Here is a 15,793-nt window from a genome sequence, read left to right as displayed (position 1 = left end):
CTCTTCCCGACTCTAAGAGGAAGAGAACTAATAATAGTCATTGATACGTAAGTGAACAGAATGATTCACTCTGTTACTACTAAAGAAAATCTTGGTAGCATCTCAGTTACCGAAGAAACAATCTAGGGCAATGGTTCTCAAAATAAAGTTCCAGGAAACACCTGCAAACTTGTTAGAAATACAACTTCGTGTATCACTCTATGAAATCAAATTCTGGAAGTGCGGTCTAGCAATCATACTCCAAGTAATTCTAATGCATGCTAAAGTTAAAAGTAATTCGATATAAGCTAATAATGAAATTAATTATCCTAATTTTGCCAAGGTATATATCTTTTGCTTTATAAACCATTCACTTATAAATGAAAAAGGGAAGCTAAGATATTAGAATTGTTTAATTTAATCAACAGTAATCAGTTAATTAAGTGATTATAATAGTTTTTTTATTTCAATTTTATTCAGCTATATTAAATGTATGACCTCGAGCAAAAAAAAGTATATGAGACTTCCTATTTGCTTGTCAATTAGACTGTGTTTCCAAAGATGGATTATTTCTTGTAATATACACCATAGTTTCATTAAATGGACTCTCTAAAAGAATTCTGCATCCAGGTTACAAGACAGTAGTAGATAAAGAGTATGAGACTGTTTGATTTAGGAAATGGGAAAAAATAAAACAAAAGAAACAAAGTGTGGGTAAATTATACAAATGAAAAGTATTAAATATAATAGGTGATAAAATCATGGGTGATTTTCTTTCTCTCTTTTTTTTTGTCTTCCCGCTTTCTCATACCAACTTTCTATGTTGAAAAAGTATTGCTTAAATTATGAGAAAAAGGAAATTTTTAAAAATTTAGTTTAGGCTTCTTCTTCCAGTTAAGATGGAATAACAGAAATTAGATTTACCCTTCCACCCAAACCAACCAAAGAACTGGACAAAATATATGAAACAATGGTTTTCAGACACTGGATATTAGGAAGTACAAGACATTAATCCTTGAGAGATAGGAAATAAATGAGGTAAACCCTATGATTAACTCAGCTTATTGCCTAGAGAGTTTCTAGGCTGCAACACAGGAGGGGAGATCCCAGGTGGGGCCCAGAGGACTCTGAGTTGAAGAAGCTCAGAGTCTAGTTAGACCAAGGTGGCTAGTCTACAGGGCAAAGTACCAAAGAGGACAGAGCTACATAGAGAGAGAGCTCTAGTGATGTGCAGATGGTCTTTCTTGAGTATTCGGTTGAATATTGATCAGAACATGCAGTGAGGACCCAAAGCTAGGAAAAGAACTACCAGAAAGGAACAATGGTGTTCTGGTTTGCTAGCTGCCAGAATGCAACACACCAGAAATGGACTGGCTTTTAATAAAAGGGGATTTATTTTGTTAGTTCTTCAGAGGAAAGGCAGCTAACTTTCCACTGAGGTTCTTTCTTACGTGGGAAGACACAGGATGGTCTCTGCTGGTCTTCTCTCCAGGCCCCCAGGTTCCAACAAGTTTCCCTGGGGTGATTTCTTTCTGCACCTCCAAAGGCCTGGGCAGAGCTGCGAGTGCTGACATGAGGTATGCTGAGCTGCTTAGGCTGTGCTACATGCTACATTGCAGTCTCTCTTTTAAGCACCAGCCAATTAAGTCAAATGTCCTGCATTGCAACAGGCATGCCTCCTAGCCGACTGTAGATGTAAATCAGTAACAGATGAGGTTCACGTACCATTGGCTCATGTCCGCAGCAACAAAACTAGGTACGCTCATGTGGCCAAGTTGACAACTAAATCTAACCACCACATGTCCACCCCTTGTCAACTTGGCAACTACAAGCATCACCTTAAACAGATGCAAAAAGTTCTCTTCTTGCTATGGACCTGTGAATCTCAAAACAAGTTATCTGGTACCAATATGCAAAGGAGGATATTCACAGGATAAAGGTTTTCATTTCCATAGGAAGAAATTGGAAGGAAAATCCGCAGGGCAAACACCATTGGATTTCAAAGCCTGAAAGTCATTCATCCTTCGGCTTTAGAAAGTGGCAGTCCCACACCTTCCAAGGGCCTATGCAGTGGCCGCCTCTTTCCAAATCAACCTTGGGGAACATTGAGGAGACCACCTCTCGGCTCCAATCTCTCCAGGCATCAGGGCCAACCCTGGGCTCTCTGCCATTTCTGGGGCAAATGCTCAACCTCTCCATATGGTGGCAGCCAGGCTCTCCCCAGTTCCCCAAGAAGTGTGCTATACCTTCTCCAAGGCCTGAGGCTGTACAACTCTTCCACTGCAACAAGGTGGGAGGCTCATCCTTGCCCTTCAGGGTAAACTCACCCTCTCCATGCATATGGGTGGGTCCACTCTGCTGGCTGAGGTTTCTTGGCTTCAGACCCGAGCCTCCATGGTTCTCACTCTGCAAACTCCAATTTCTCCCTTTTGTGTCCTCCTTTGCCAAGATTGGCAGTGGTTTCATTAGCAACAACAGTCTCTTCAAGCACTCCAGGACTTCTCCATCATTCTCTTTCACTTCCTCCAAAGTCTTTCCCTTAGCCACCCAAAACACTATTCCAACATATCTGGCATTTGCAAACCACAGCAGCACCCCACTCTCAGTACCAAATCTGTCCTGGTTTGCTAGCTGCCAGAATGCAACACACCAGAAACGGATTGGCTTTTAATAAAAGGGGATTTATTTTATTAGTTCTTCAGAGGAAAGGCAGCTAACTTTCCACTGAGGTTCTTTCTTATGCGAGAAGGCACAGGATGGTCTCTGCTGGCCTTCTCTCCAGGCCCCCGGGTTCCAACAAGTTCCCCCAGGGTGATTTCTTTCTGCACCTCCAAAGGCCTGGGCAGAGCTACGAGTGCTGAGATGAGGTATGCTGAGCTGCTTAGGCTGTGCTACATTGCCGTCTCTCATTTAAGCACCAGCCAATTAAGTCAAATGTCCTTCATTGCAGCAGGCACGCTTCCTAGCCGACTGCAGATGTAAATCAACAACAGATGAGGTTCATGTACCATTGGCTCATGTCTGCAGCAACAAAACTAGGTACGCTCATGTGGCCAAGTTGACAACTGAATCTAACTACCACAAATGGTAAGTCTCATAATTGGCTAGTTATACTTAGAAGAAAATTGCCTTAATAATAAGAAAAATTAGATCTAGGCTAAGGCAACTTTGGTTCCTCCTAAGAATGCTTTTCTTAAAAGCAAGCTTTGAAAGAATCAACTTGTCCCCAAGGAATTTAACTGTGTCACAGAACAAAGTGCAAAAATATTTAAAAGAATACAAAAGATATCCAGCCTGCATCAAGATAAAATTCTTTTTTTCTTAACTTTTTTTTATTGTATAGTATAACATATATAGAAAGTAAAGAAAGAAAAAACCAGTAATTTTCAGAGCACTCTTCAACAAGTCGTTACAGGACAGATCCCAGAGTCTGCCATGGGCTACCATACTATCCTCTCAGACTTTTCCATCTAGCTGCTTCAGAACATAGGAGGCTAGAAGGAATAAATTTTTTTTTTATTATAACAATCAACTTTTTTTTCTTTTTTGTGATAAATAACATATATACAAAAACGGAGTAAGTTTCAAAGCACAGCACAGCAATTAGTTGAAGAACAGATTTCAGAGTTTGGTATGGGTTATAATTCCACAGTTTTAGGTTCTTACTTCTAGCTGCTCTATGATATTGGAGACTAAAAGAAATATCAGTTTAATGATTCAGGAATCATATTCCTTTGTTAAACCCTACCTTCTCTATATAACTCCACCATCACCTTTGATCTTTCTATCCCACTCATTAGGGGTATTTGGACTAAGAATATTCTAACTTTTTCATGTTGGAAGCGGATGTCAGTAATATGAGGTAGGGGGATGGAACTAGCTGATGTTCTGCAGAGGCTGGCCACTCTAGGTTTCAGGGCTTATCTGGCCCAGGAACCCAAGATAAAATTTTTAAAGTGTGGCATCCAATCAAAAATTACCAGGCCTGCAAAGTAGCAGGAAAATGACTCTAAATGAGAATTATCAATCAATCAAAACTGACCCAGAATGTAGAAGGGTTGCTAGTCAATAAGGACTTGAATGTAGTTACTGTAAGTATATTTCATAAATTCAAGAAGATAGAGGAAAGATTGAGCATGTATATATAAGACCCAAACCAAATTTCAGAGATACAAAAAAATACAAAGTCTGAGATTAAAAAACAAACACTGGATGGGATTAACAACATATTAAAAGCAGAAGAGAAGTAAAAAAAAAAAACACAGTAATAGAAACTTAACAAAATAAAACAGAGAGGAAAAAACAGTGAAAGAGAGCTTGAAGTCAGCAAATCTTTCCAGTTTAATTAACTTTCCCAGAAAGATGCTATTGAGGGAATGGTGATTCGTAGGACAGAATGGCTACTTTCAAGGAGGTGAGGATAATCTTATTCAATTTAAAAGATAAACTGGAGTGGAAGTGAGTATTGAGGTGGAAAAACAGAACTGATGACTTTTCTTAAGGGATTATAAGAGTAGAATATAAGCCAGACTGACCTAGTGATGATTAACTGAAAACACGGGGAATATTCAAGTTTGGAGGTAGTTCTTATGAATATATAATTTATCAGCAATTAGGGGAATATTTTTGAATTACATTCATGATGTCAGAAATAACGTCTAAGAGAAAGGTCCTTACATTTAGGAAAGAAGGATCCCCATTCCTGAGTGGGAAGACAGTTGACTGCCCAGGTGACCAGCATTAAATTGAATCTAAAGTAATCAAAATCATCCATGCCAGAGGAAGGCTATAAGAATTACATGACCATCTCCCTCCAAAAAACCCTCCATAAACCCAAAGATTTAAGAAGAGTATGCAAAGCATTCTAAATCTATTCCACTTGTGAAAATGTAAAATTGCTTGTTATATGTTTAGAAGCAGTGAAGTTAAGCTTTAAGGTCCTGCATTTCCAGATGTTGCTTGCTGGTTTTATTTCTGATATTCCTTCTTCAAAAATGTGATATTCTGCTCAATAATTATTATTGCACATCCAGTATAAAGGCTCAAAGGCCACCATTTAGAAAGGAAGTACAAAGAAGCTCCCTTTCTTATTGATGATGTAAAGAGATAAGAGGCTAATATGATGAGGTGCTTTACTCAAAGCTGCAAAGAAAAACCTAAACCAGTTAATAAATCTGAAGATGGTCAGTGTGTACCTTACAGCCCAGACCATGTTAAAAGGCACTGATTGTCAAAGTGGCTCACTATGATTTCTGACACAGGGATGCTGGTGGTTCAATTACACAATAGTGCTGCTTGCAAAGCAAGTGGATGGGAAGTGGGATTAACTTCTGTAAATGTAGGCCTTAGTGTTGTGACTATCTTACATGCAGTCTAGTCAGGGACCAATGATACAATGAGCACCACCAAACTTAGAAGGAAGAGTAGTATAGCAGAGTCTATTACTCATCTTATCTTTAGGATAAGATCAGTTATACACCAGTGTTATTCAAAATGTGGAACTATTTGAATAAAAATCACCCAAGGTGATAAAGATTTTAGAGCCCCAGCCTAGACCTGCTGAATCCAGAATCTTTGAGGCAAGGCACAGAAATCTGCATTCTTACAAGTTCCTAGGTCATTTTTATTCATAATAACACATCAAAGTCAATGATCTAGACCTACACTGTCTGATACGGAAGCCACTAGATACATGTGACCATTAAATTAAAATTAACTAAAATTAAATAAAGTTAAAAATTCAGTTTCCTTAGAAGCACTAGCCACATTTCAACTGATTAATAGCAACAAGTAGTTAGTGGCATTTCCATTACTGCAGGAAGTTCTACTGGACAGCAATGGTCTAGACTTGGGATTTGGGATAAAAGTATTAAACTATCCTTAAGTCTAGATGGGCTCTCTAAAATCTGGTCTTTAAGAAGGTGCTTTACGTTACCTGAATTTGCATATTTGAACAGTAAATTTAGGACCCAACAAATTAAAGAACAAGAGAGGGCACTTTACTTAACCTGATTTTAGCGGAGCTGGTTTGGCCCAACCATAATGAATCAGACAGGTTATCTTATAAAAAGGTCAGAAAGAGAAGGTCTAGAAAAACTGACCTCACAGTAACTAACAGAATATTCCTTCCATCTTTAGAAAAGCTTGGCTCCAGAGTTACAAATGAAATCGACTATTCCTACCTTTGCTCTTCGGGAAGAGCAGTACTCTATCCAACTGAGGTAAATCACACAGAAGCTCTCCCTGGATATGCCTGCTAGCCGATGATCATAGTCTTCGTCAATGTTTGGGTTAAAGGTTGGGTCCACATCAACATAATTTCGATCTGCACACAGACGAAGTCCTTCCTGCATTGTCTCATTAGCTAGCCATTCTTCCAATTTAGAGGAGGTTGTAACATAATAAATGATACCCTAATAAGAAAAAAGGTTTTTTTTAACAATTCAGGTTAAATCACAATTTGAATTAACTTAAATTCATCAGTGAAAAAATTCAGCCTATTTCTACTTAAAGCATGACACGAAATATTTTATTCTAGCTCAGCATTGTATGCATACATTTTAAGAGTGCTATAATAATATACCCCTGTCCTCACTGGATGGAAAAAAAAATTTCATATTTCAAAATCACAAGCATAAATCCAACAGGGCCACTTCAAAATAAAAGTGGTATAGTGATTTTAGAGCTTCTGAATTTAGGATATTTTAAGCTAGCTGAAAAAACTTTACCATTTGTGTATCTATTAAGAAATGTCTCATAGCAAGCTATTAAACCATTTTGTGATCCTAGATCAGGTTATAGAAATATAGCTGATGATAAGGTAATAAAATGTACATATTTAGAACTAGAGAAAAGAAAATGCTACACATACACAAACATGCACGCACATGTAAAACACGTTATAACATCAACCTCTTTAACTTCCTGAGACTGGGTTTAATTGAACATTAAATGGAAGACTGAAGTTTCACTTCCAGAAGGAAAAATAAGGTGCTATATAGAGTTAACAATGCAAGATATGGAAAATTCAGACATGGGTCATTAAAGCTTAGCACACATTTCCCTGTTAAAAATAGTGGTTTGGGGCGGGCCGCGGTGGCTCAGCGGGCAAAGTGCTTGCCTGCTATGCCGGAGGACCTCGGTTCGATTCCCGGCCCCAGCCCATGTAACAAAAAACGGAAAAACAAAATACAATAAAACAAGAAAATGTTTAAAAATGTTTCCCTTTCTTCCTTCCTTCCTTCCTTCTATCCTTCCTTCCTTCTCTCTGTCTTTCCTTTAAAAAAAAAAAAAAAAAAAAAAAAAAAAAAAAAATAGTGGTTTGACCCAGAAGTCCCCCAAAGCATAGCCATTCTGTATTTCTATAAAAACTTTGGCTAAAATATTCCTTAGGACACCTGTGCCATTAAGGATTAACTTTGCCCAGAGAGAGGTTTGGCCTATACCCTCCAATCCTGGGAAGTAATCACTAAGCCCTAAGATGTCTTGCCTGATGAGAGTGTCCTTGTTTACCTGGGGACTTTGGGTCATGTCAGATAGTTTACGTTAATAACGTGAATTATGGTGGGCTTGAACCTGAAAGGGCTGGAAACTATGGTCGGCCCCACATAGGCAATTAACCATATCTACAGGACAGAGCCCTAGTAAAAATTCTGGATATTGAGGCTCAGTCAAGCTTCCCTGGTTGGCAATACTCCACGAGTATTGTCACCCATCATTTCTGAAAAGATGCTATTTGCCCTATTCCACTAGGAGAAGATGACTGTTCGCTCCACCCCTTGGTATCTCCTGGACCTTACTCTATGCCCTTGACTGATTTTAATTTAAATCCTTTCACTGTGATCAATGGTAACTGTGAGTATAATGGCTTTGATGTGTTCTGAGCCCTTCTAGAGAATTACTGAACCTGAGAGTTGCCTTGGAACGCCTCCAAATTTTCCGATACTATTATTCAGTTTGTTGACAGCAGTGTACAGCACGTGGTTGACAGGAAGTGCTCAGTAGTCAAACAAGTCTGAACTTTAAATCTCTGATGCTCCATTTGCTAGTTAGAAGATCTGCGGCACGTTAACTTTTGATTTATAAGTTGTTTATTTGTAAATCAAGGAAGGAATATCCCTTCAGAGGATTAAGTAAGATACATGCACACAGTCTTATGGGTTGGACTGTGTCCCCTAAAAAGACATGCCCAAGTCCTAACCACCAGTTCTGTGATTGTGAGCTCATACGGAAATAGGGTCTTTGGAGACGCAATTAGTTAACGTAAGGACAAACTGGATTAGAGGGGGCCCTAATCCAATATGACTCAGGTCCTTAAAAGAAGGAATTCGGACAGAGATCCAGATAGACAGACACAGGGGAAAAGGCCATGTGGAGACAAAGGTTGGTGCATCTACAAGCCAAGGAATACCAAGGATTGCTGGCAAACAAAAGAAACTAAAAGAGTCAAGGAAGATTTCTCCCCTATAGGCTTTAGATGGAGCATGGCACCTTGATTTTGAGACTTCTGGGCTCTAGAATTGAGAGACAATAAAATATATTGTTTTAGCCATCAAGTTTGTGATAAACTTGTTACAGCAGCCCTAAGAAATTAAGATAGTCTGTGCATGTGTGTGTGTAGTACTTTGCATAGTGTCTGGAACATATAAACTACACATGGTAGCTACTGTACTACTGAACAAATGGGATGAGCTCCACTAAAGAAAGAAAACACCAAGACCTTCAGAGGTATATTTTTCCAACTGTTCTGGATACCAGGTAATTTGAATCACTATTATTTTCTGGACCAGGTAATTTGAATCATTATTATTTAGAAAAATAAAATGTATCTTTCCCAGGAAGAACCTCCAATTATCAAAAGGTCTAAGCAAGCACCATACCCTTACCTTAACGTAGTACGTGGTGAGTACTTTCCGAAGATCAAAGACTTGAAGCATAGAAGCAGCACTATTGTCAGTGATACTATAACCCTCCAGAATATACTTAGTGACTATCACTTCCCAAGCTAACCAGCGCTGGCTAAATGCAGCATTAAATGAAAGCACATGAGGAATATGGCCAGGTTCACAGCAGCAAAATCCTTCATCTTCCTCTACACCCTCGGTAATGGCTTCCACCTCCCGTTGTTGACAGTAAGTCCCTTATAAAAACAAAAGCAGAGAAGGAGAGAAAGAGGAAGATCATTAAAAATGAAGGAGAAAAAATGAAGTGGAAAATGAATGCTTCTAAAGACACAAGAGATTTAGGAAAAAAAGACATCTTTTATAGCAACAGAAAGTATGTGATTGACCTGTTCAACAATTTGCAAGAAGCTTCAGAAACAAAGTATACTATCTATTAATCTCCTGCAGAATCACAATTTAGCACATTAAATGTTCTGAGAATCTATGCAGTAGAGAAATATGTTTAATTTTGACTACTGATTCCCAAACTTTCAATTTGGGTTTACAAATACATCTGTATTAAATTAAAGAATGAGTAAAGGTAAAATATCTCATGAATGTTTGACTTAATTCAAGAAAAGAATGGTGAAAGAACTGAATTATCTCTAGCACACGGGAAATGCAGATAGACATGCAAAATGCAAAAGAACCTGAGCTTTATTTACCAGTATCATGTTCATGCTGTAAGCAAAAATATTATATACATACTGTTTCTTTTGATGTGCTAAACTGTCACCATTCATTATAATTTCATTTAGTTTCATTATAATTTCATTTAGTTTCATTAATACATAATAAAACTCTCTCTCCAGCCAACACAACAAGCAATCTCAACACCCTCCCCCTGTCTACGTGGGACATGACTCCCAGGGGTGTGAACCTTCCTGGCAATGTGGGACAGAAATCCTAGAATGAGCTGAGACTCAGCATCAACGGATTGAGAAACACCCTAGAATGAGCTGAAACTCAGCATCAATTATTTGCTTTCTAATACTTAAATTATTTTAAAAAGAAAAATGGGTTGAATTGGTGAAGGGTACTTAAAAAAAAACACTGCTGGTTTCTGCTTATCCCAGGTTCTGAGAATTTTTCTATCTATAGTCACAAGTGAAATTAAAACTATAGAAATTTTTATGACAGCTTAGTCATATTTGGATATCAGTATTACCCTGGTTTTGTAAAAAGCCTTGAGAAATTTCCCTTGTTTATCCAAATGCTAAAACAGATTAAAAGGCAGAAGAATTACCCAATTTCTAGAAGAAATTTCCTGAGTCTTTTCTCTTTTCATTGTGGTATGAAGTTGGACTATTCCTTAGGTTTTATTTATTAACTCATTTTATTCATTTTGGTCAGTGTAAGTATGTTCCTATACTGCCATTCTTTCTGGGAATTCAAAGTTTTTAAAATAGAGGTAAGAATATAATGAGTGTTTTATTTGTGCAGATCACTTTATTAGTGTCATATATAGAAAAAATGTGGCAAGAGGAAATTTGGGAGTTCTGATGTTTACTCAGGAGAGACAAAACAAGGACCTTTATCAGAGTAGTAGAATAAAATGAATGTGCTTAACTAATTAAAGTAACCAAATTACCACACTAGATTCTAAGGAATATTTTGTTTTCCTAGCCATATATTTTGTTTAGAAAATTAAGTAAACAATAAGTATAGGGATTAATATTAATAACTGAATAAATAATTTTGAGACTGGAAAGGGATTAAGGAATTCCAGTGTATCTATGAGGAACTATTATCGTTTTCTAGATTAGTTACAGTTTTCAGCCACTTCATAGTGGAAAAAAATTAAATAAATAATTTAAACAAATAAACAATGATAGATGCAAGTTACAAATTATGCTAAATGCTAAGGAAGTAAAACAGGATAAGATGTGAGATAATCATGTGGGAGGTGGTAGTCAGAAAAGGCTTCTCGGAGGAAGTGATATTCAGGCCCAAACCTAAAGATATATAAAGAATTAGCCAGGTGAAAACTGATGGGAAAAGAAAGGGTGGATGGTACGGGACAAAGGGAAAGGCAACAAGGAGGCCTTAGTAGAGAATTTTAGCACGTCTAAGAAACTGGAGGAAGGATACTGTGGCTAGAGGGTGAGTGAATGAGTGAGTGAGTGAGGGGGTTAGTATAAAGTGAGGCTGGAGACTTTGGCAAAGGCCAGATCATGCAGTGTTATAGGACATGCTAATAGGTTTGATTTCATTTTAAATGCCGGGGGAAGCCACTGAAAATTTTAAGGATGGGCGTGACACAATCCAATATGCATTTTTAAGAAAAATCACCAGGGCCAAGTAATGAATTACAGGTATACCTCACTATCTAAATATGGCATGATTTCAGACATTAATGGGTACCGTATTTCCAAATCAATTTGAGTTTTGACTGGAAAATCATGAGCGTTTGGGTAGCAAGAGATTTATCCAAAAGTATCTGAATCTATTCGGTATCAGACATGAAAATTGGGAGAGAGAGAGAATTTGGATCAATTTCTGACTTAAAGACTTCTGACCAAAATGAGCAGATGAGGCCCCCTTTTCATTTCACACACATAGGACGCTAGGTAAAATAGTCACCCACACATACACTTGTGAAAAATTAAATTAAAATTAAAGAGCAAGCGTGAAATCTTCAGTGACCAAAAATTTAAAAAGTCTTGCAGTGGTAGGCATGTTGTGTTAAGTGTATGCTGCCTCTTGGATGAATCCAGTTGGATTAGAGTTGAATAGAATAGGGTTAAAACTTTAGAAGAGATGGAAATAAGGTCCTAGGAGAGCCTGAAACAAGAAATCCATAAAACAAGAATAGGGATCCATAAAATCCATGAGAGAGAATGAATGGAACACAAATACAATATAAATAATAACAAACATCAATATTTATTGCATTAGAGTGTTGCATAGGTTCTAATTTCCAGTGAATGGAGTAAATTCTAGAGAAATACCTGAGGCACAGAGCTTCTGATTCAACACCAGGGTAAAAATAAAGTTACAGGATAAGGGTCTGTCTGGTTTGATTTTCTTTCTATTTAAATGTTTTTCTGTTTCCTATTTCCAACCAAGGAACTTGTTACAATGGATCAAAATATACTTTAGAAGCTTTCTCTAAAAACTCAAGTCCAAACGTTCCCAAAGCAGTAACAGGACTTTTTTCAATTCCTATAAAATAAGTTTCTATTTGTGCTTACAAAATATTCAACTTACAGCAGTCAATAACATCAAGTTGATATGTTTGTGAATGCATAATTTTCCGTGTAGAAAGAGTTTCATTTGTGAGTACAGAAAATTATTGAGTATGGGGAGAAAGAGGAATGGTAACTATTTAGTGGGTACAGGGTTTTATTTTGGGGTAATGTTTTAGAACTAGATAGAGTTAGAGGCTGCACAGCATTGTGGATGTACTAGATGCCACTGATTTGTTCACTTTAAAATGTATATTTTTATGTTTTGCTAATTTTGCCTCATTAAAAAAATGTTGAGGACAAAGAGATCACATTTATATGAACATTAATATGCCTCAACACAAAAATACAGTATTCCTATGCTGCCAGCCAACTAATAAATATATGCAACTGGTCATAAAATGGACTGGAAAGAGAGCAAGTACAGAATAAGAAAAATCCAACATCACTAGGAAAACAAGTCAATTACAGACCAACAGCACCACCTGTAAATATAATAGCACACCACAAAAAGTATCCTTCTCTAAGAAAATCTAACTGTTCTGTAACAAGTTTCCTGATTTCAAAATGCCACAATGCTAAGGATCCAATTTTATGACAACTTTTTATTTGAGATATATACATATAAAAGTTAAATGTCACAGGAATTCATTTTAGAAATAAAATCAAAGGTAAACAAGTATCTTACCTCTGAATTCAAGTCCCCGCAGCTGGAAAGTGACCAGACCATTTCCTATCTCTATAAGGTGAACTAATGCATTGAGGTAGTCAGAGGCAAGAATGAAGCAGTCCCCCGTACTGTAGTTTCCCCACCGTCCTAGTAGCAAATCACCACACAGACTGTGCTGTAGGGATCTAGTTAAATGTTCATAAAAGATGGAATTCAGATTGTTGTCATCTGATCCTTTATAAAAAGAGGGATTAAAAAACAAACAAACATTAAATGTACATATTTCACCTATCGACAAATAAGATTTTTAAAAATATTAAAACTTCCAGGTAGGATTATATCCATATATTTTGACAGGGAAAATAATACTCTTATCCCTTTATAATTCCCATATAAAAATGAAAATAGGATAATGGAAAAAGTTTCATCTTCAGTTCTCATTCACAAAGTATAGGAACTGCATTAGATAAAATCTAAAGTGTTTTCCACCTCTAACAATCTATGATCTTTTCTATCACCATTCAAAGAAATATGCCTTATATTAAAATCACACAAGAGAAATGAAAAAGAAATTCAGAATGAAGCAAACACAAAACTAGTAAAGGAATCAGTAAAATAATAAAAGATTTGAACAAACAAGACACTCAAGATGCAGGGAATTAGTTGGTCAGTCAGAAAACCTGTATATAGATACAAATGGATAATATTAGCTTAATAGAAATGAATTATATAAACAGAGATAGCAATAGAGAACCTAGAAATTTTGATGTTAGTGTTAATTTTTTAAAGAAAAAATGAGGATATAAAACATGGCTCAATAAATTTAATGACCATCTTTAGAAGTAACCCATCCAAAGCAACAATCTCTAAATGGATGTCTAAAGGATAACACTGGAGAAAGCAAGCTATTCATTTAAAGCTTAATAATTATTTTAAACTCGGTCTAACTATACAATAACATAATGAAAGAAAAACAATAGGCTATAAAGGCAAAAAAAATTAATGTATCAAATTCTTTGTATGTTCATCACAGAAGTGTGTAAACTAATTCAGGAGATGATTTTTGTTGTTGTTGTTGTTGTTATGCAAGATAACATTATCAGCAGCAAGAGAATCCAAACCCCTTACACGCACATATTAGAGCTAAGATGGTTCTTTTATTGATTAGAACATGATGGTAATAGTCATTAAGATAAAATAACTAGTTCTCATTGCTCCAATTTTATAGCTATGAACAAATCTGATTATAATTTGATTTCAGGTGGACAGAGACCACTTAATAGAATTTGTATATCAAATGCATACAAATATTCCAGTCTATTTGAGGGCTACATTTCTTTTAGAAAATTAATAAAGTGGAATTCTGATAGCTACATTAATCCTTATGGTTGGATGGTGAGATTCAGTCTCTGTGCAGATTACAAAACGATGTTTTCCAAGTGACGAAATTAAGAACCAGATCTTAGATGAGGGAAACACCACAAATATGCCATTCACCAAAGCCCTATCTCATGTGCTATTTAGACTCCCTAGGTAACATCTTTACATAAAATACACTAAATGTAATTTAATTTATAATTACCTAAACATTCAGAGAAGGCAAATGTCTATCACTCTGACTGTATAACCTTCAATATACCTGGACTAATATTATTTTAACTGTGTTCTACTTTTTAACCTAGCATGAACAGGTTTTGAAAGGTATTTTTTATTCCTTTCAGCATTCTTAAAATGCATCGTATAAAAGATGGGTATATAAATCTGTACACATTCTCATCCATGTACCCATGTCTGAAGCAAAGCAAAGCAATTTCATTAAAAAAAAAAAAGGATTTATTTTATATTTGGAACCCACAGAGGATTCCCAACAAGTGAGGAGTGAAATACATATATTTGCCTCTTAGATTTGCCTCTTTACTCACAAATAAAGCTATTACCTGGATTTCTATCAAGCTGGGAAGCCAATCTGGTATTTGAATGATCCACTCGTTTTGTGCTGAAGGTGACAGAATAAATCATTTTTAGTAACTTTTTTGAATCTGTAGATTTTAAGATATATTCACATACTATACATTCATGCAAGGTATATACAATGTCTCACAGTATTGTCACTTTGTTATACAATCATCTCACACTCAATTTTAGGCCATTTTCATTGCTCCAAAAAGAAAAATATCAGATAGACACACAAAAAAGAAAACTCCAAACATCCCATACCCATTACCCATCCCCCATATTAGATTAGTATGGTACACTTGTTACTCCTGATGATATTCTCAAGTATTACTGTTAACTGTAGTCCACAGCTTGCAATTGGTAATTTCCTCCCATATGCCATTCTACTATTAACTCTTTGTATAAATGGTGTACATTTGTACTAGTTCATACAAGAACTTATTTATATATATAGTGTTAGTCAGTGACATACGTGACTCTAAACACCCCTTTCAAAGTCACCTATAATACAGCACTATTACTTATAATCCCGATGAGTTAACCTCACCTTTATTCTTTTCAAACATTTAAGTATAAACTCATTAAAAATTCTGTACACTTAATAGCTTTTTTCCACTTTAGAAATTTTTAATAATTAAGGATGAGTAAGAATATAGATGAAATAATATTATTTCATAATATAATTTTTGAAAATCTCTAAGAAAATCTATGATTAGTATCATGATAAAATTCTCTATAGCACTATTTTAGAGGCAGGGTCTTTTTGACTCTACTATCACAACGCAAAACATAATTTTTTCCTAACTGGTGTTTTAACAGTGTGTAGAAAAGCATTAATGAGTGTACTGTGGGAAAAAAAAAACTGATCAGGATGAAAATATGTATATTATAGACTGTTCTTAAAAATTCACAGTGCATAAGAAACTGAGACACTAGAGTTCCAGGAAGATGGTGGAATAAGGTCGATCTAGCTCAGCCCTGCTCCAAGGAAAATTTAGAGAAGGGACGCGAGGGGGACTGAGATGGCAATTCAAGAGTGCAAATGACCTGGGAAAGTC

General features: G+C 36.2%; 1 protein-coding gene across 9 annotated transcripts in view; it reads right to left on the bottom strand.

Moving 5' to 3' along the window:
• PCNX1 (pecanex 1) overlaps positions 1-15,793 on the bottom strand; it is a 224,864-nt gene that overhangs the window by 21,510 nt on the left and 187,561 nt on the right. For all 9 annotated transcript variants that reach the window (XM_077122888.1, XM_077122886.1, XM_077122884.1 and 6 more), the window contains 4 exons: positions 14,717-14,775; positions 12,798-13,013; positions 8,865-9,118; positions 6,162-6,392 (listed from right to left, as the gene is read on the bottom strand). In XM_077122888.1, coding sequence (XP_076979003.1) covers positions 6,162-6,392; positions 8,865-9,118; positions 12,798-13,013; positions 14,717-14,775 — 760 coding nt within the window. The remainder of the gene's footprint in view (positions 1-6,161; positions 6,393-8,864; positions 9,119-12,797; positions 13,014-14,716; positions 14,776-15,793) is intronic.

This window comes from Tamandua tetradactyla, chromosome 12 (assembly GCF_023851605.1).
Source record: "Tamandua tetradactyla isolate mTamTet1 chromosome 12, mTamTet1.pri, whole genome shotgun sequence".
Classification (NCBI taxonomy): Eukaryota; Metazoa; Chordata; class Mammalia; order Pilosa; family Myrmecophagidae; genus Tamandua; species Tamandua tetradactyla.
The sequence above is the reverse complement of the archived record's forward strand: the minus strand, read 5'-3'. Positions and strand labels throughout refer to the sequence as shown.